This window comes from Cydia amplana, chromosome 22 (genome assembly GCF_948474715.1).
Source record: "Cydia amplana chromosome 22, ilCydAmpl1.1, whole genome shotgun sequence".
NCBI classification, from domain to species: Eukaryota; Metazoa; Arthropoda; class Insecta; order Lepidoptera; family Tortricidae; genus Cydia; species Cydia amplana.
In genome coordinates, this window is record NC_086090.1 from 5,650,062 (window position 1) to 5,669,552 (window position 19,491).

Below are 19,491 nucleotides of genomic sequence, written 5' to 3' on the forward strand. Positions count from 1 at the left end.
TTTGTGGCAGGGTAGCGCTACTATGCTCAGTCTGGAGGATGTCTTGTCTGTGATCACGTCTGATGACTATGACTATTTCCATATATTATTAAAGTTTCGATCAATTCGCGTCTTCTTGGCTAGTCCCCTTGATATTTTATGCGATGAAGGATATTTTAAGCATGCTTAGACATACGAAGGTTTAAATTCACAAAAAATAATAACCATTTTAAAAACTATTGGTTTAAGTACGTATTGTGATGGTAATGTGACGAATAGCGGACAAACGCATTTTCCAGCTTAACTAGACGATATAACATAACTGTCGAGGTCGGCTTTTGTGATTATTTTATTATGTTTATTCTCTCATATCTTGATTATGAAAGAATAAAAATTATTGATAGTAGTAGAAAAGCTTAGTTTTCTGTTAGTTTTCAAATGCTATAAAATCTATTATCCAAGTAGGGATAAGACGAATGGAGGGGTTTTTTTAGTATGGCAGTCTTGTATGTATTGTGGATATGTTTATGCCTTTTAATCCAACGTAACATCAAAACTGTAAAGCTTATTTTGATGAACCAGGTGTCAATGAATTTATGGAATGGGTTTGAATTTTTCAAACGTCCCTTTTTAAAACCGGACTGATGGCTTTGGTCACTGGACTTTTTTTTCTATGTATATAACATCTATTGCAGTTAGTTGAAAGTACTAATCAACCCTTTAACCCTTTGAACGCCACGCCCATCGTGTCGACAAGGTTCACAATGATGCGCCCATTGTGAACCTTGTCGAAATGCGCGAAGATTGATATTGGGACGTAGCCGCGCGTATTACTTGACGTCTTCGGCGGTCATAGGGCTTTAATTAACCCATTTCACCCTATGGGTTCAATATTTTCTTCATATAAAGATACTCTCTCGTTTGCAGCGCATGCCTAATCCTATGGGCGGAATGGGCGGCCCTAAGCCCTGTATGATGGGCGGTCCACACATGGGGCCCAGAATGATGCCGGGACCTAACATCAACGCCATGAACGGTAAGCATAAGTGTAAGGCCTGAGTGGACGCTCGAGTTGGGCGTGCAGCGAGGCGTTCGACGTGCATGTTAAACAAATGCGCACGTATAGGAGCGGCCTTAGTGCACGCTGCTCACATCACGCGTGAGCCCACAGCCACGCTGCACGCCCCGCCGAACGCTCCGCTTCGAGCGTCCACTCAGGCCTTACACTTACATTTTCTAGTGAGCAGTGGTATATCACTTAAGACTGGATGGAAATCACACATAGATAACGTTTATAAAAAGATTACGTATTTGGCACATAAGACAACGAGTGTCACCGCAACCATGGCTACATTTCGTCTGTTCTTCAATACGGACTCGTGTTTTGGGGAAACTCGGACCGTGCTCGTCGCCTCGCTCATCTGTTTTGTGACTTATTAGCAGAATTTTCTGACGAGATTTATAATTTCAGGTGGTATAATGATGGACGGCATGATGTTGGGGCACGGAGACTGCGGCCCTGAGCACCACGGGATGCCAAACGGGCCACAGTGCGACGAATACGGCAGGAGAAACGTGAGTGAACTAATAATTTAATCTACAATGTGCCAGTTAAAGTTTTCCTTAAATCATTAAAAAAAATTGTAGCTGATTGGCACTGTTGCATTATTTTTGCTGAATAATCCCATGGCATTTCGTCATAATAAATCATATAATTTGCAAACCTAATGGTTACCAGGTGTATGCTAGATTAGACACATTAACTGAAAGGGGCAGTTTAAAACTATACATTTTAAATAGGTCATAGAATGCCTTTGAAAGCGTGCGTCTTTTGCTGTGGGAAAAAATGGGGGTTTTGCGCTCGCTGGCTGTGGCATGCTCGTCTTCGAAACCTTCGAATTAAATTCGAGCTACACGCTCCTCCTCGCTTCGCTCGTGGTCTCACCAAACTTTTTCTCTGTCAGGTTTCGCGATTATATTTTCAAAATAAATTGTAATTTTTGACCGAAGCGTAGCGAAGGTCTACGTTTTGACTCGGGCATTTTGCTTTTGTATGTCCGGATGTTCTCTACAGGTCGCAATTCTTAACCGATTTTCGTGAAATTTTGTGACCGAATTCTATGACTAAATTTTTTTTTTGTCGATCCGGTTTTTGGAAATTTTTCAAAATGGTGGAGTCGTAATAGCTCCCGCCTAAACAAATAGTCGTATCGGTATCATAAGAGTTTTTTTCTTTTTGAGATATGTTTATAGATTAAAAGGCCAAAAATTCAGAAAATTTGTATCGCTGGTTTTGGCGGTATTTAGATATTTAGTTTTTACTTGAGAATGAGTAGCTAAATTTCGTCAGCTTTAGTAAGAACTATAATGGCGTATTTTGCAAACGTTCGCTTTTTTTGTTTGCATCGGCAGGTCCCTGGTTCCATCCCCAGTAATTGTATACTGCTACATAACTTTTTGTATTTTTTTTTATACTTAAATTTCGTATAATTGTTTTTTATTTTGAAAAAAAAATAGAAATTTCGTATTTTTTATTTATCAAGCGCGGGTTAAGCGTATTCGTTTAATTTTTGTTTGTAGCTTTATGTAGTTTTTAATTTTTTGTTTATATTACATGTACTATACCTATATTTTATTAAATATTTTTGCCATACATTTATTCAGTTTTAAGCTCTGCTCGCGAGGTCTACATCTCACAGAGCCACTAGTATAACAATTGTCTTTTTCCACAGATGGGTCCAGGTGACCCGGGCGGGCCGGGCGGGCCGGGCGGGCCGGGGCTGCACAAGGCCGGGCTGCGCAGCCCCAAGAGCCCCGCCACCACCGGCGACATCGACTGGCAGAAGATACACCACCAGTTCTTCGACGACCCCAAGTCCATGGACACTGACCTGAGTGAGTATTGACCTTTAGTCATAGAGAAAAAAATACATAGATTGCTCACTCCATACATCAGTTTTGATACCAAAATACTATTAATTTCAGTGTCTACATCTAGCATCGAGTAGCGGAACTATCAGTACTGCTACATCTATTGTCAAGTAGCAGTACTGATAGTTCCGCTACTCGATGCTAGATGCTAATAGTCTTTTTGGTATCAAAACTGATGTATGGAGTGAGCACTCTTGTCTTACTATATTTCTCTATGCCCTTAGTGTAAGGCCTGAGTGGACGCTCGAGTTAGTGTAAGGCCTGAGTGGACGCTCGAGTTGGGCGTGCACCGGGGCGGGGCGTGCGGCGTGCATGTTAAACAAATGCGCACGTATAGGAGCGGCCTTAGTGCACGCTGCTCACATCACGCGTGAGCCCGACGCCACGCTGCACGCCCCGCCGAACGCTCCGCTTCGAGCGTCCACTCAGGCCTTACACTTAGAACGCCCCGCATAGTATCATAGTATGAACATCATGTGAAATGTCATTTTAGTCTACCGAATAAAAAAATAGACTTTAGTTACTCGTATTTGTACAGTCAGCAGCAGTAGTTGCTAAGCGGGCGAGGTGTTCAAAATCTTGACGCGACTTTATTGTCTAGAGCAGCGGTCGGCAACCCGCGGCCCGCGGGCCGCATGCGGCCCGTGAACCTGTCACTTGCGGCCCGCGAGCCTCCCTGGCTATTTTGTATGTAATATTGACAAACAACAATGTCTGATAGAGTCATAAATATTAACAAAGTGCGGCCCGCGTCAACTTTGTTAACTACTATGTGGCCCTTGGCTGCTAAAAGGTTGCCGACCGCTGGTCTAGAGAATAAGAGTGCGTCAAGGTCATTTTGAACACCTCGCCCGTTTAGCAACTATTGCTGCTGACTGTAGTAATTATGTTGATTTAAACTTTCACGATTTTTACGGTGTTGTGTGTCGACCGAGTGATATCCCTATACGAGATGTTCAAGTGCGGGTAGTTCTAAGAATTCGTGCAGCTAGATGTTGATGTTAACTTTAGCCTTTCTTCTCCGAGACAACGGGGACAATGCGATCCCCGAAACGTCGGAGGTATTTTTAAAACTTAATTATATGCAATGAGTTCCCGTTTTCGCAAATAATAATGAGGTTAATACTACGTTTTTAGGGTTCCGTACCCAAAGGGTAAAAACGGGACCCTATTACTAAGACCCCGCTGTCCGTCCGTCGGTCCGTCTGTCACCAGGCTGTATCTCACGAACCGTGATAGCTAGACAGTTGAAATTTTCACAGATGATGTATTTCTGTTGCCGCTATAACAACAAATACTAAAAACAGAATAAAATAAAGATTTAAGTGGGGCTCCCATACAACAAACGTGATTTTTGACCGAAGTGAAGCAACGTCGGGCGGGGTCAGTACTTGGATGGGTGACCGTTTTATTGCTTGTTTATTTGTTGATGGTGCGGAACCCTCCGTGCGCGAGTCGGACTCGCACTTGGCCGGTTTTTTTAACATAATGTGCGATATTGCAGGCACGCAAGTTAAGTCGCCGTGTTCGGAGCGAGGGGGCTGCCTGCCCCCGCCGCCTTACGGCGCCTCCCCGCTGCACCGCTCCGCCTCAGTGCCTATAGGTAATTATGTACAACATTCTAATATTGTAAACCTTAAATAAAAATAAATTATTCGCACGGTGCGCGCGGCTGGAGCGGCGGCCGAGTCTCAGGCTGCAGTGAAGCGGCAAAAGTATGCCCCCCTAGGAGCAGGGTACATTTTTCTTTCTCGTTTCTGGTGCAGAGGCTATTCATAGCCATCCAGCGCGGCAATGCTGTGAGTATTATGGGCACTTTTGCACCGGAAGCGTCTAGGAGCGGCAGCAATGTTTAGTTAGTAGTTAGTTTGTAAGTATGACTGACTGTATGTATGTCTTTTTAATTGTATTTGAACCTGTCTTTTACTGCAATAAACTTTATTTTATATGTATTAAAAAAAAAATTAAGCCTATATACGTCCCACTGCTGGGCACAGGCCTCCTCTCATGCGCGAGAGGGCTCGGGCTATAGGCCCCACGCTAGCCCAATGCGGATTGGGAACTTCACATACACCTTTGAATTTCTTCGCAGATGTATGCAGGTTTCCTCACGATGTTTTCCTTCACCGAAAAGCTAGTGGTAAATATCAAATGATATTTCGTACATAAGTTCCGAAAAACTCATTGGTACGAGCCAGGATTTGAACCCGCGACCTCCGTATTGAAAGTCGGACGTCATATCCACTCGGCCACCACCGCTTAACCGCTTGTAAACCTTAATATTCTAATATTGTAAATTCCAATTGATACGGCGGGTGTAATTAAAACTAGGGATTCTGTGAGGTGGAGACTTCTCGAATCCCCGAGGTTCCGGCACTTTGAAAATTTCCTAAAAAATAAATTGGCTTACAAAATTTTACGAAAAGTGGTTAAGAAATGTGACCCGCAAAAGTAAAGCAAGCGGAAGAAATGGAGACCCTTCGCGCTCGCTTAGTCAAAAAACTGCGGAAGAGAAGCGGACGAAGTGTAATTATGTGAAGGTTAAAGATGGAACGCTTTTTAAGGTTCTGATAAATTCATTTTAAACTCGTTCTTAGCTCGGGGTTCGCCCGCCACTGGAGTTAAAAATATGCAGGGGATATCTTCACCCGAACCGAAGCGTTTCTTGTAATCTGACAGACAGGTCTACAAACATGGCGTTCCCCGCAGCAGGCTCACTCCGCGATTTCGTCGCGTCGCCACAAGTACACGCGGCCCACACCAATTTTGGTGTCTAGCCATAGTAGTTGCCGCGCTCCGCTACGGAACGGACTGCCTCGCGCCTGCTCGCGCTTGCGTCACCTAGCGGTCCTATCCGTCGTAATAGACGCGTTTTGTTAGTGTGAATCAGGGATGTTGCGAATATCCGCATCCGCAACCGCGGAACTTCCGCATTATTTTCAACATCCGCATCCGCATAAAATCGATGCGGATTTAATGCGGATGCGGATGTGGAACAGGTCGGTACAGGAACGTCTTAGCATCGGCGTAAGTGCTAGACTGCTAGGTAATTTAGTCATTAACCAAAAAAACCTATTAGAAATGAGCAGTCAAGCGTGAGTGGGACTTAATGTACGGAAACCTTGGAACGCGAGTTCGACTCGCACTTGGCCGGTTTTATGAAAAAAAAAATTACTTAAATGTAATATTTGACGTTTTTTTATGGTACTATCTTGACATCCGCATCCGCGGATGTGAGCCTTTAAAAATCCGCATCCGCGTCCGCGGATGTCAAAAAATCTGCATCCGCAACATCCCTGATTCGAAAATACGATAAATGCTGCAGTTAGGCAAGTCACATGCCTTTGTGATTTGTCTTGTAATGAAAAACTGAATGGACTCGTCATTATATTTATATAATGTGCGTTACGCACAGTATTTTCTATGCGGAGGCGAAATAAAAACAAAACTGTGTTGCTCTGAAAAGAGAATAGGTTTTTTTATTAACAATTACTTATTCCTAGCTTAGTACATTGACTACAGTTGAACTTTATTAAAATCGTCATATTTACTTTATTTATTTTTTCTACTATGAATGTTCTATTAGGGATGTTTCCTGGTGTGAATCTTCTGTACCTAGTGGTATTTATTCTGTGCCCTCAGCCACGCAGTCTCCGGGGCACGGCGCGCAGCTGCCCATGTCGGCGGAGGCCTCGCGCGCCGGCTCCGGCCTCAACAGCCCCGCGCACTGCAAGCCCCAGGCCAAGCAGGACGCGCCAGGTCAGTCCAAACTCAACCTTGTACTACAAGCTATAAGGCTTATGTTGCAGCCGGTTTGTGTTGGCGTGTCGGGAGAGACGATGATTGATCGCTAGTGGACCTTGTTATGTTGTAATAAGGTATACGAACGGTCTATTCAGAGTTAAAAATTCTAACGGGCATCGCGATTTGACGCGAGAAAAGAAGACCTGTAATGATAGATTATATCGTCTTCCCGCGACAGATTGTCGAGTTGATGTGTGAATCGCCACAGACGTGTTCTTTAACTTGCTCTATTGTAATTTTGTCTTTTCCTACGCGCCCAATGTGAACTGAGTGGGTTGGGGTCCCTTTGTTTTCCATAAAGTTTTAAGTCATAATGTTTAGTTTGTCATATGATCATTGGTCATAAAGCTGAAACCGTTCACTTTTCAGAATTTTCGTGAGATTATCCTATAGATAGGTTAGATTAGGTTTGTTTTATGGCAATCCTGAAAAGTGACGCGTTTCTTGACTAACGAAAATGCGGGCAAACAAACACATTGTGACTTAAAACTTTTTGGGATACAATAGAGACCCGAACTGAGTATAAAGTAATGTAAGATAACAGACACCTCGCATCAAATATTAGGTGGATCATAGCCCGGTCGTTTTACAGACTCGCAAAACATAAATAAAAAAAAACAGCTTTTGTATGCTCCACTTCTTATGAAACATATAAAACCGGAGGTTTTTCACCACTAACAAACTCTTATCTAATTTTTACTTAAAATGTCACCTGGGTGTCATAACTGGAGTATTTAAAAACAATATCTAACCAGTATCATGATAAGCGGTGTCTGTTTTACTGTTTACATTTAAGGCTCTTTCAATGTACTAAATAATCGAGTGAATTACATTAAAGTAAGATTAACTCGCCTTTTATACTGTTATTGATATAACCTTTTAATTCATTCTCTTTTATACGCTGCTATACTATAGGTAAGTCTGGCAGACGCATGTTTGGACGAGCCATAGACGATGCATGCTTATTATCTGTTAGACATTTTCCCAACCACGACGAATTTTTATTTGCCAAATTTCTTAGTTGTTTTCCGTAGTTGTAATGCGTATTTTTTTGTTTCCCCCCCCTCCCCCCCGCAAAACGCTTGACGCTTGCAATCCCAACGTGTGACATTAACCCGGCCATATTTTGGGAACGTTGGGCCAATAGAAATACTGGAGAAATTGGACGATGGCGTTTTTGTGCGCACTCTGCAATGCCTAGCGGCGCAACAGCAGAAGAACCAGCAGGCGGGCGTGGACGCCAGAACGGGGAAAGAGCCCAGCCTGATGCCCGTGCCCTCGCCGCAGCAAATATCGTATCTCAACCAGTTCGAAGGTAACATTTTGGCTTTGCCGCACACAGAAATAATCGCTTACATGTAAAAACGTGATAATTTAAAATGGGGATGTTGACAATTTTTTGGAACTGGTTTCATTTTGTAGTAATAATTACAGAAGAAAATGTTAAAAAAATATATTCATTAATTCTGAATAAAAAAACATGTATAATAAGTTTAGTATTTAAATTTCGCGCCTAAACGCTCAAAACTGTCTCGTGACCTTGATGACGTAACGGCGTTTTAAACAAACTGCCAGTAATTTTTTTTAATTCTTTATATGGCAACTGACAATTTTTTTTAAAGCGTTAACACACTACCGCATCGGACAGCGACCTTCTTTCTCGCTCTAACTTATAGCTGCGTCCTTAACGCACCACCTTACACACTATCGATTCGTGCGCCGCACCGCACCAAGATCGCGTTTCGGTACGATAATCTGTAGACACTTAGGCAGGTTTTATAACTTGTCTTTGGTGATTCCACTGTGATTACGTCACGCGCTCCGATTGGCGTTTGCAGTCACGTGATACTGGGCATTATTTTAAATACTTTTGATTATTTTTAATTAATTTATTACGCATATTTACACTTGCAAAATATGATTTTCCGCGTTCTAATATACCCTGCTATGGTAAAAACATAACATGTTATATATTCGCGATTCATGTCAACATCCCTATTATCTTGAAATATTACACCAAAAACAATTTTAGTCTCGTTTAAATTATATAATCTTGTCCCCATGTAAAGTATCTAAGACTTACTCGTGTAGAGTAGTTCTAAATAAATACTGCGAGGAATGTATACGCAGTTTTAAGAAATTGCTTCTAAATTGGATTTAGTGGCTTTTTGCGTTTCATTCTTAAAACGTACAAAAATGTAAAATACTCATTTGCAACTATTGCAAGTTTTTTTTTATCTTTTTATTTCTGAAGGCGGCTTTTCATTTCTGTTTTGGCTTTAAATGTTTTCTGCCTTCTGTAACGGCTATAACTTGGTTTGTCATGGCCAATTTGTAGCCAAAACTATTTATAAGTCGTTTCTATGTGATTTGTGTGTTGTTTCGTTTAAAATCACCTTGTTTTCATATGGTGGTGGTTGGTGAAAATGTGCTAACATGTGTTACTTTCATTACTCTATGGCTAATTCGTCTATCACCCTGTCAGGCTGCCTGTCCACTGAAGCGAAGCGGATCAATAGCTCAAAGAGCGCAGATTTTTGCAATTCTATTGGTGGAGTTTTATCTCGCTCCGCTCCAGTGGGCACGCAGTCTTATATGTGTTGTGTGCATGGAAAAGGGACTATATATGTTATGTTTACAGGTCAAGAGTTGACGATACAGAAACAGCCTAACACGTCTTTGAAAGACAACGGGCCTCCTTCGAACAGCGGCGGGCAGACGCCGCAATCTAACTCGAACCAGAAATCACCCGCTGGGTACGTTCAGGTTTCATATTTCTCAACACTCTTACTTGGAACACTTCTTAACTTTAAAGGCCTGAGCACACCGCGTTCGTGTGCCTAGACGTGCACGTGCGCGTGGTAATATACAGATCCTTATGAGAGACGGCACACCGCTTGCGTGACGTGTGCGTGCGCGGCTCAAACATTTTTGCGCACGTGCACGTCTACACACACAGCTGGCGTGCTCTCATCTTCTGGCCTTAAAATTGCGTCAAGTGAGAGACTACCCAGATTTGGACGCACTTTTAGACGAGTAACAAAAAAAGTTTAGTTTTCTGTAAAAAATCTGTTTATTTAATTACCTTAGGCTCTAAAGATTTCGATGAAATTTGCTATATGGAGGATTTAGGGGGCGAAAAATCGATCTAGCTAGGTCTTATCTCTGGGAAAACTCTCATTTTTGAGTTTTTATAGGTTTTCACGAGTATTATTATAGACTTATGTGGCATAACCTATATTTTTTTGTATAGGATGATGCCTGGCACGCCAGAACCTCACTCGTCGCTATCAGAACAGCGGGCGGGCAGGTTCTCACTAGAACAGAGTCCAGGGTTCAACAACCCTCAGACACCGACGTCGCAAGGAAACAAATGTGGACAAGGTAATGTATTTACTGTGATAAAAAGGAGACTTTTCTACACGTAACTTGAAGAAAGGAAACAAAATCGGCCAAGTGCGAGTCGGACTCGCGCACGGAGGGTTCCGCACCATCAACAAAAAATAGAGCAAAACAAGCAAAAAAACGGTCACCCATCCAAGTACTGACCCCGCCCGACGTTGCTTAACTTCGGTCAAAAATCACGTTTGTTGTATGGGAGCCCCACTTAAATCTTTATTTTATTCTGTTTTTAGTATTTGTTGTCATAGCGGCAACAGAAATACATCATCTGTGAAAATTTCAACTGTCTAGCTATCACGATTCGTGAGATACAGCCTGGTGACAGACGGACGGACGGACGGACGGACGGACAGCGGAGTCTTAGTAATAGGGTCCCGTTTTTACCCTTTGGGTACGGAACCCTAAAAAGAGTTATTGATTTTTGTGAATATCTTTCTAAAGTGTCATTCTATGGAACTTACTAACTATGTAAACAAACCGCCATATTGAAATATTTGAAATTGTCTCTAAATGATGAATTTACTAGTGATTTTTGTTTACATAGTTTAGCAAGTTCCATAGAATCACACTTTAGGTGAAATATTTATTGAACCTGTAACGTATTTTTCATCACGCTTGCTCCAAAAAGATCTTATTTCATGCAGGTGTACTGAAGGGTAAAGGCTTATATTGTTCCCGTGTGTTTCTCTGAAAATCTTAGAAAGCGGAAAATACATGTATTATTTATAAATGGTCTGGTCATGGTCCGGTCATGGTCATGGTCGGGGCACAGGGCGGACACGCCATACATCAAAAATGATTTGCGTTTATATGTGTGCGCGGCACGTCTGTACACGCGTCATTGAGTTTCTGACGGAATCCTGACATGCTCTCAGTAGAGCGACTTACGCACACATTCATGTCGCGGCCTGTCGCGGGCGGGGTAATCCGAATCGGGGCGGGACGGTGCGTGTTCGTTCTGTATGATAATACTATTACTTATTCTGTGGTCAAATCTAAAAATTCTTTTGACATAATTAATTCTCTTCACCAGATGAGAAATCGAGGCCAAGCCCGTCCTCAAACCGGTCGCAGGACCCCTCCAAGACCCCTCAGCGCGACGGCCTCAGCCAGGGGCCGTACGCGCCGGCCTCTTCAGGTTCCTGCGCTAAAAGCAGTTGCAGCGTGGTCAACAGCGCGGCGGGCGTCGATGACTCTATGACAGGAAATAATGACGTAAGTTGTAATAAATGAATGAATGAAATCGTTTATTTCAGGCAACTAGTGGCCCATACATTTTGATTTTGACGACCGGTCTGGCCTAGTGGGTAGTGACCCTGCCTGTGAAGCCGCGGTCCTTGGTTCGAATGACAGTAAGGGCATTTATTTGTGTGATGTGCACAGATATTTGTTCCTGAGTCATGGTTGTTTTATATGTATTTAAGTATTTGTATATTATATATATCGTTGTCTGAGTACCCACAACACAAGCTTTCTTGAGCTTACCGTGGGGCTTAGTCAATTTGTGTAATTAATGTCTTATAATATTTATTTATTATTATTTATTTATTATTTATACATAAATACCTTAAAACTAGCATACATATTATAAAAATATAACTAAACACTAAAAAACACATGATTGCGATGCATTACGCAACCCCACAGTGTCAGGGAACCGGCCGCGGAACCGCCGAAACTTGACACCCTTCGGCCAAAACTCCTCCTTGGCATAGAGAAATAAAGACAAGAGTGCTCACTCCATACATCAGTTCAGACTATTAATTTCAGTGTCTACATCTAGCATCGAGTAGCGGAACTATCAGTACTGCTACTTGACAATAGATGTAGCAGTACTGATAGTTCCGCTACTCGATGCTAGATGCTAATAGTCTTTTTGGTACGAAACCTGATGTATGGAGTGAGCACTCTATGTATTTTTTTCTCTATGTCCTTGGTGAAGGTCGCTAGATGTTCAGTCGGAACGGTCACCGCAAACGAATTAAAATTCGCATTGTGTCGAGATTCCAACTTCGCGACCCTCAGGATGAATCCGGTTTTTGCTTTCACATACTTTACGATATCATCGACCTGCGTAATGGTCATGCGGCCTCAGTTAGGGGCTATTCATAGGCCTCCTGAAAAGCCTTTTAGAAATAAAAGAATTTGCAATGTGGTTAATAGTGCGCTATGCGATGTTGATGACACTATGTCTGGAAATAATGACTTAAGTATGAGTTTACATAATATATATAAGTGGAAAAATTACTGCGTTGGGTGAGACTTGAATTCACGCATCGTTCGCAGACGTTTCTGCTTGTGTAAAATTAATTAAGTATGAGTTTTACAACAGTCCGAGTAGGCCTCCTTTTCTAGACATAGAGCTCATAAAAAAAAATTAACTTTTAATCTGTTTATTTCATAAAATAAGCCTTTAGACGCATAAAACCACAAACGCGAAATACCAATCCCAGGTTTTTTGGCATTTTGCGGACTTCTAAAAAATATTACGCAAAACGCCAACTACGCATAATACCACAAACGCGAAATACCAACCTGACGTGTTGTGGTGTTAACGAACCTAACCTATCTACCTACCTACCTACGCTTTTTTCCCCAAAGTGTAATGTTTTCAAGGATATCACACTAAATCAATAGGTAGGTAGGTTAGGTTCGTTAGGTAGCTTCAGATGCCCGAAGGGCAAACCGCTCAGAAATAGGAGCCCCGTTCGCGGGGCTCCGTCTAGTTAAGTTGTGAAGGAAATGATTTTGGAAAAGAAACAGTGCTGTGTTAACATACCCATGTATCGTACAACGTTTTACAATACATTATGGCCCTTTAAATTTCTTTCTTTTAGGTGGTATTCCGCATACATGGTATTTAGCGTGATTTGTGTTTTGCGTAATTTCATGTTGGCGTTATGCGTAGTTGGTGTTTTGCGTAGTTGGTGTTTCGCTTAAGTGGTTTTTTGCGTAGAGTTGGTGATTCGCGTTTGTGGTTTTATGCGTCTAAAGGAAAATAAGCATGCATATTTACAAAACTTAACTACTAATCTTAAATTAAAAAGATTTTTTGAGTTAAGGAGTCTAGGTAGTCATATAGAATTAATTATACACTACTATTACAGTTTTATTATATTGTTACAAGATAGGGATTCGATTGTTCTCTTATTTTAAGCATGTGTTTCTTTATAATGTATCTAGCTTGTCCACATGTTCGATCTTCTAATGAGCTTAATAATTCATTTGGAAATCTATTCAATATACGCGGTACAATGCATTTCCATACTCTTCGACCGTATTCATTGTTCGTTTTTACGATCTCGAATGTAGGGATCAGGGATGTTGCGGATGCAGATTTTTTGACATCCGCGGATGCGGATGCGGATATTTAAAGGCTCACATCCGCGGATGCGGATGCGGATGCGGATGTCAAAATTAGTTACTTAGAAAACGTCAAATATTAAATTTTTAGTATGTTTTTATTTTAAAAAAACGAAAAGTTTAGTATTTGAGCAAGAATATAGATGCGTTATATTTAATAAACAGTAACTTGGCCGACTTTTCTGGATCTAGACGATTTCGTTATAGGTAATGACGAAATTACCTAGCACTTACGCCGCCGCTAAGACGTTCCTGTACCGACTTCTTTGACATCCGCATCCGCATAAGCTCCGCATCGATTTTATGCGGATGCGGATGCAGATGCTGATGTTGAAAATAATGCGGAAGTTCCGCGGTTGCGGATGCGGATGCGGATGTTCGCAACATCCCTGGTAGGGATGTTATCTAAGTTACGTAATCTGTTACGCTCTGAGGATATTTGATAACGATGGATTTTCTCCAACAGTCGACGTTACCGGGCGGCCCTAGCACGAGCCTCCCGGGCCCCTTTCCCGGCCCGTGCAGCATGAACAGGCCGGACAACATCCCCATCAACCCCAACCAGGGCCCCAACGGCCCTATGACTTCCACCTCCTCATTCGACCCCATATCCTCGCTCGCGCAGATGTCACAACAGCTCACCAACACCGTCGGCGGAGGGGGCCCCGGCCCCGGCCCCATGGGGCCCAACGGGAGCGGGATGGGGCCTTTCGGATCCGGCCCGCATCATATGCAGCATCACCATTCTATGCATCCGCATGGACATCCGCATATGATGATGAATGATTTAGGTGAGGATTTTGGATTGTTAAAAGCACAGACAAGACATCCTCTAGACTGAGCATAGTAACGCTACCCCCTCTGCCACTTATACGGTAGTTTTACTCCTTCGAGTCAATCCCGTGCCGTGATTGGTCCGTGTCTTTGAACGGACCAATTACGGCACGAGATTCGCTCACCTCGTCCCCCCGCACCCCCGTATTTTTGGCAGCATCGGTTTCATGAAATAATTGCTCTAAACTCCGTCTAGCGGATTCCTAGTCTATGGTTAAAAGTATCAGTATAAAAATTGATGATGGACTTATTTATTTTCGCTTTGACATCGTATAGATTATCGTAGATTACAGAAAACAAAATTCTGTTTGAAAATATCTATGAAGAGTTTATATTTCAATTGATTTCTGCCGTAGCTTTTTTGAACATAACATCTGACGACGTGCAATCTTCTTAACCTTTTAACCGCCGGCAATTTTTGATCGAGCGTATTCGTGTCGCCACCGACAGTAATTGTACCACGCAGAGTAAGGCTGGCATACTTACGGGAGTTATAAATGTGCTGTAAAAACCAAATCAGATCTTCGTCTTATTTATCAGACTGTGGCGAAATGAGCTGGATATGTAATGTGTTATATATCAGACTCTGGCGGTTAAAGGGTTAAACGCTTTGGTACAATTAGCTCTCGCTTTATTAATATTGATGACTGTTTCTCTAGGTTGCCACATGGACAACATGGGTGGCCCGGGCATGGGCGGTCCCATAGAGGGCATGATGGGTGGCGACTTCCCGCCCGACATGAACCTCAGCCCCAAGATGGGCGGGCCTATGGGGCCCATGGGGCCCGACGCCATGATGGGGCCCCGGATGGCCGGCGGCAAAATGCCGCCGTTCAACGGCGCCAACGTACAGGTAAAAGCTAGCGCGCCCAACACGATACAGTATTTACCCACGCGGCCTCAGATGCCCTGCAACTCGGGCCCCCGAGGCCCCCCGAGCCTGGACTTCCTGCAGCGAGTCACTAACCCCATGCAGATGGACAGTAAAGGCGTGCAGTACTTCCCGCGCGGCATGGACATGGACGGCGGCATGCGCGGCGTCATGCGCGCTCCGGGCGGCATGTTACGCATGCCGCACTACCCCCCCGGGTTCAACTCCCCGCCCAAAATGCCCCAAGACCCCTTCGGCAACCCCGGACCCAACCCCATGTGCGGCCCCAACTTCCGAGGCGTCAAAGGCATGCCCGGTAACGTGAGGATGGGCAGCGCGCAACCCCTCCCCCCCTCCATGGGCGGCCCCGGGCCGGGTTTCAAAGGACAGTCCTTCGCAGTCCCGTCGACGGCGGACCCCAACTACGCGGCGCAGTTCCACAACTTCCAGCAGCAGCTGTACGCGACGGGGTCCAGGGCCGCGCAGCCGCACGCTGGCTACCCGTACGCGCCGAACAAGTGATGACCCCCTCAAGTCCATAAAAAAAAAAAAAAAAAAGTGATGACCGGCCTTGCACCTTGTGTGATCCCAACGGCGCGTCGCGTCCCGACCGTCAAGTACTTAACGTTAAATTATACACCAGTGAAGAGAGATCAAAATATTTTGTTAGTGATTTTCTTTCGTATGATTGTGAGATTCGTTATGAGATCGGCGATTTTTTTTTTTATTAAATAGTATTTGAATTAGACGTCGTTTAGGTTTCTCGACTGAGCGCGATTACGGTGGCGTATGTTTGTACAAATTGTACAAAACTCTAGGCGTGTTAATGTGTACTCTTTATCTAAATAATTTAAAAGTACAGTTTTTAGAGTCGTTTTGCTGATGGCAATAACTTAGTGGTAGGTTGTTTTGCACACATGCCGGGTTGACAGCGCATTGGTTCCTTTACTTAGCTATTTTATATACGATTCCTATGCACACAGATATCTAGTCAATTTTGAAATTAAATGGAGCCCGGGCCGACCCCGTGTTGAAATATAACTTGTCGACGAGATTTTTGTACTGTCGTTCATAAAATGTGTATACATTTTTTTACTTGTTGGAACTAAGTGCATAATTGTATACATGTTTATGAACTGGACTGTACGGAGAGCCCGATAGAATTTTCCGTCCATGATGTTTACATTATGATAACGTAAAGTATGCACTCGTAGAAGAAATGGCGCATAATCCTTAAATACGATAGGATTATTTGATATTTCTGGCTCAATTTGACTAAACTGGACCACGAATTTATTCTAAAATTAAATTCAGAATAAATTCAATTCTGGGGTTAGTCGGATTGACCCTATCTGCGTGCCTGCTATACTTGATCATGCTGCGTAAATTCGCGGATGGAATTATTGTTGGGTCCAGCTCCCTCGTTGATCGGGCTACGGATCGATTTCACATTTTGGTTACTTTTAATAATTACAGAAGTACACACTTAGTAACTGTATGTTTTGTCCATTTTAGTTCTAGACTAGTGTAATTAGATTTTTATTATTTTATTTTGGCTATATCGGCCAGTAACTTTAAATAATTAATGGGAGATTGACGTTAAAATTTTTTACTGATCCTCAACTCAATTGTCTAAATTATAAGGTTCTATTTTCTTTGACTCGAAAATGTTTCACGCCTTTTGTGAATATGCAGCTCAATGTATTTTGTTCGTAACGAGTAGACAAGTTACAATATTAGTAGGAGTCGCATTGCTTCTTAATCGTTAAAGTATGACCGTACTTTACAATGCGTATTATCATTGTCGTTGGGAAAGATGGTCCGGTCAACTGCAGAAATATCTCAACGGGTGAAGTGTTCAAAGATGTATAGTCCGTAGATTTGAAGCTGGCCCCGCGAATTGTTTAACCCTTAAATGCATTATGATGTAGATCTACATCGTATATTTTGATGGCCCGTGGCTCAATATACATATATTATTTTTTAATTACTATGTTTTTTTTCTTTATTTTTCCCACAATCTATACAACATTACCCATCTATTTCAATTTATTAGGACATTATACAAAAAAATCAAGCATTTAAGGGTTAAGTTAAGAGAACGTGTAACGTGTGTAGATGTTTTTGAATACTTCACTCACTTAGCAACTTTTGCAGCTGATTCCGCGCGAGCTCATGCTATCCTACTTTTTCCTAATAACACATACATAAGAGGACGCAAATAGCAAACACCGATTCACCCAACGAAATGAGCCTTCGTTTCATTTGATCTGAGCGATGTTTTTCTGTCTTCCAATACCTATATAAACTCTTAAAAACGCAATAAGGGGTACGTTTAAACTCCATTTAAATCTAAGCTTGCAAACGCAAGCGTAGTCTTACTTTACTTTTAATAAAGTACTTAAAATCTGATGCCATATTATTTGCCACATGAATTTAATTTTCGTGATATTTTTTTCCTTAATTTATTTCTAAATCCGTGCGAGTATTTTTCGAGGTACAGTTTAGTGTTAGGGCATATTGGTATGCTAGAATAGTTGCACATTGTGTTGTCACAGTGGCCTTCGATCGTATTGCCTTGTTGATGAGCAATCTGTTCCCCAGGCGAGCGCGCCGTACGCGTCCCTCTAGCACGCATACGCATAATACCGTGACCGTGTCTACCAAATTGTTGTACAAAGGTAAATTTCCTAGACCTCTTGCATCATTAGTTGGCACCTTGGCACTCTCAATCTTACATGACAAATAGAGTGTTAATTATTTGAATTTTGAATATAAATTTGATCCGGATTAATTTCGGGTGTGTCAGCGAGACACACATGTACAATCAGCAAAACTAATAATATTGCTGACTGTACGTTATTATAACGTTGTCTCGCTCGCTCACCGGAGCTCCGTGCGGATCGCAAATAAGGATATTTACCTGACAGCTCTTGAAAAAGTAAATTTGCTAGCCAGTCTGTCACTAATCTTATACCACAGTAGCAAAATGCATACTGAGATATGAACTTTGCTGTAACTACGCATTTGTTATTAAATAGACAACTGTACAAATAAAAGTTTGCAGTCTTAGAAATACTTGAGTAGAATATAAGTTTCACTAGATGGCGCTGTCAGTTTCATCTAGTGAAAGACTTATATTGATTTCTTAAACTTTGCATGTCTGTAAGTTTAGTTGTCTTGTCTGTGCTAATAGACAGTTGGCAGGGTAAAAATACCTATTGACGGCATCGTTTCAATAGTGAACGCTTTTAACCAATTTCATTATCCTACTAAAATTTGAGGTTATATTTCGGGCAGATCAGATAAGTTTTGTACTTCTGACATTACCTAGTACCTTTAGTTTGCTATTTTGACAGTTATAATACTTTGGGCCCCATTTCATAAAGGAGGTTGTCTTTTTCTTTCCAATAAGAGTTTCGAAACTTTCTTTGCATAATAATCTTTTATGAAACGAGACTCTTGGTGGTCCGCTATTTTGATTTTATTAATTTTTAGTTATTACCGATTGTTAAAATAGCATTCTGAAAATGTACCTTTAAAAAAACAGAGTCTATAAACACATTAGTTCATACAGCATAAATCAATAAGTACCTTGTATTTTAAGAATGAAAAAGTTTACTCGCATAATAATACCGGGCGACGGTATTTTGCCGTTGGTGCAATAAGGTCACAGTTTTATTTGCAGAATAATATTATTTCTGTATAGGTGCTACTGTATTAACGCTTGCTCAGTGATTATTAAGATCGGTTTTCCTAGGATAGCGGTGCCGTCATATAGCGGCCGTCTCCATACTAAATAATACGGCTAAATATGGATGTCGTAGTATTTGTATGGAGACGGCCGCTATATGACGGCACCGCTTTCGGAGGAAACCAAAGCTTTACCTGGTTGATCACATCTCGAATACAACTTTCATACTTGATAAAAAAAAAAGACAAATGTTATGTCGCATAAATCTGGAGATGACGCTTTGAGACCATCACACTAGCGTCGGCGTCTAGTCAGCGCTATGGAAAATGATGTCACTGCCATAGAGAAAAAAATACATAGAGTGCTCACTCTATACATCAGTTTTGATACCAAAAAGTCTATTAATTTCAGTGTCTACATCTAGCATCGAGTAGCGGAACTATCAGTACTGCTACTTGACAATAGATGTAACACCGACCGGAAAGTCTTATGCTCAACAAGCTTAGGCTTTCCGGTCGGTGCTACATCTATTGTCAAGTAGCAGTACTGATAGTTCCGCTACTCGATGCTAGATGTAGACACTGAAATTAAAAGTCTTTTTGGTATCAAAACT

General features: G+C 42.1%; 1 protein-coding gene across 1 annotated transcript in view; it reads left to right on the forward strand.

The window, feature by feature from the left end:
* The window catches only part of LOC134658319 (collagen alpha-5(IV) chain-like), a 34,781-nt gene extending 19,075 nt beyond the window's left edge, over positions 1-15,706 (forward strand). The window contains exons 11-21 of the mRNA XM_063513950.1: positions 907-1,015; positions 1,451-1,554; positions 2,712-2,874; positions 4,415-4,513; positions 6,553-6,669; positions 7,862-8,029; positions 9,356-9,470; positions 9,968-10,098; positions 11,150-11,331; positions 13,946-14,270; positions 14,973-15,706. Coding sequence (XP_063370020.1) covers positions 907-1,015; positions 1,451-1,554; positions 2,712-2,874; positions 4,415-4,513; positions 6,553-6,669; positions 7,862-8,029; positions 9,356-9,470; positions 9,968-10,098; positions 11,150-11,331; positions 13,946-14,270; positions 14,973-15,706 — 2,247 coding nt within the window. The remainder of the gene's footprint in view (positions 1-906; positions 1,016-1,450; positions 1,555-2,711; positions 2,875-4,414; positions 4,514-6,552; positions 6,670-7,861; positions 8,030-9,355; positions 9,471-9,967; positions 10,099-11,149; positions 11,332-13,945; positions 14,271-14,972) is intronic.
* The last annotated feature ends 3,785 nt before the right edge of the window (positions 15,707-19,491 follow it).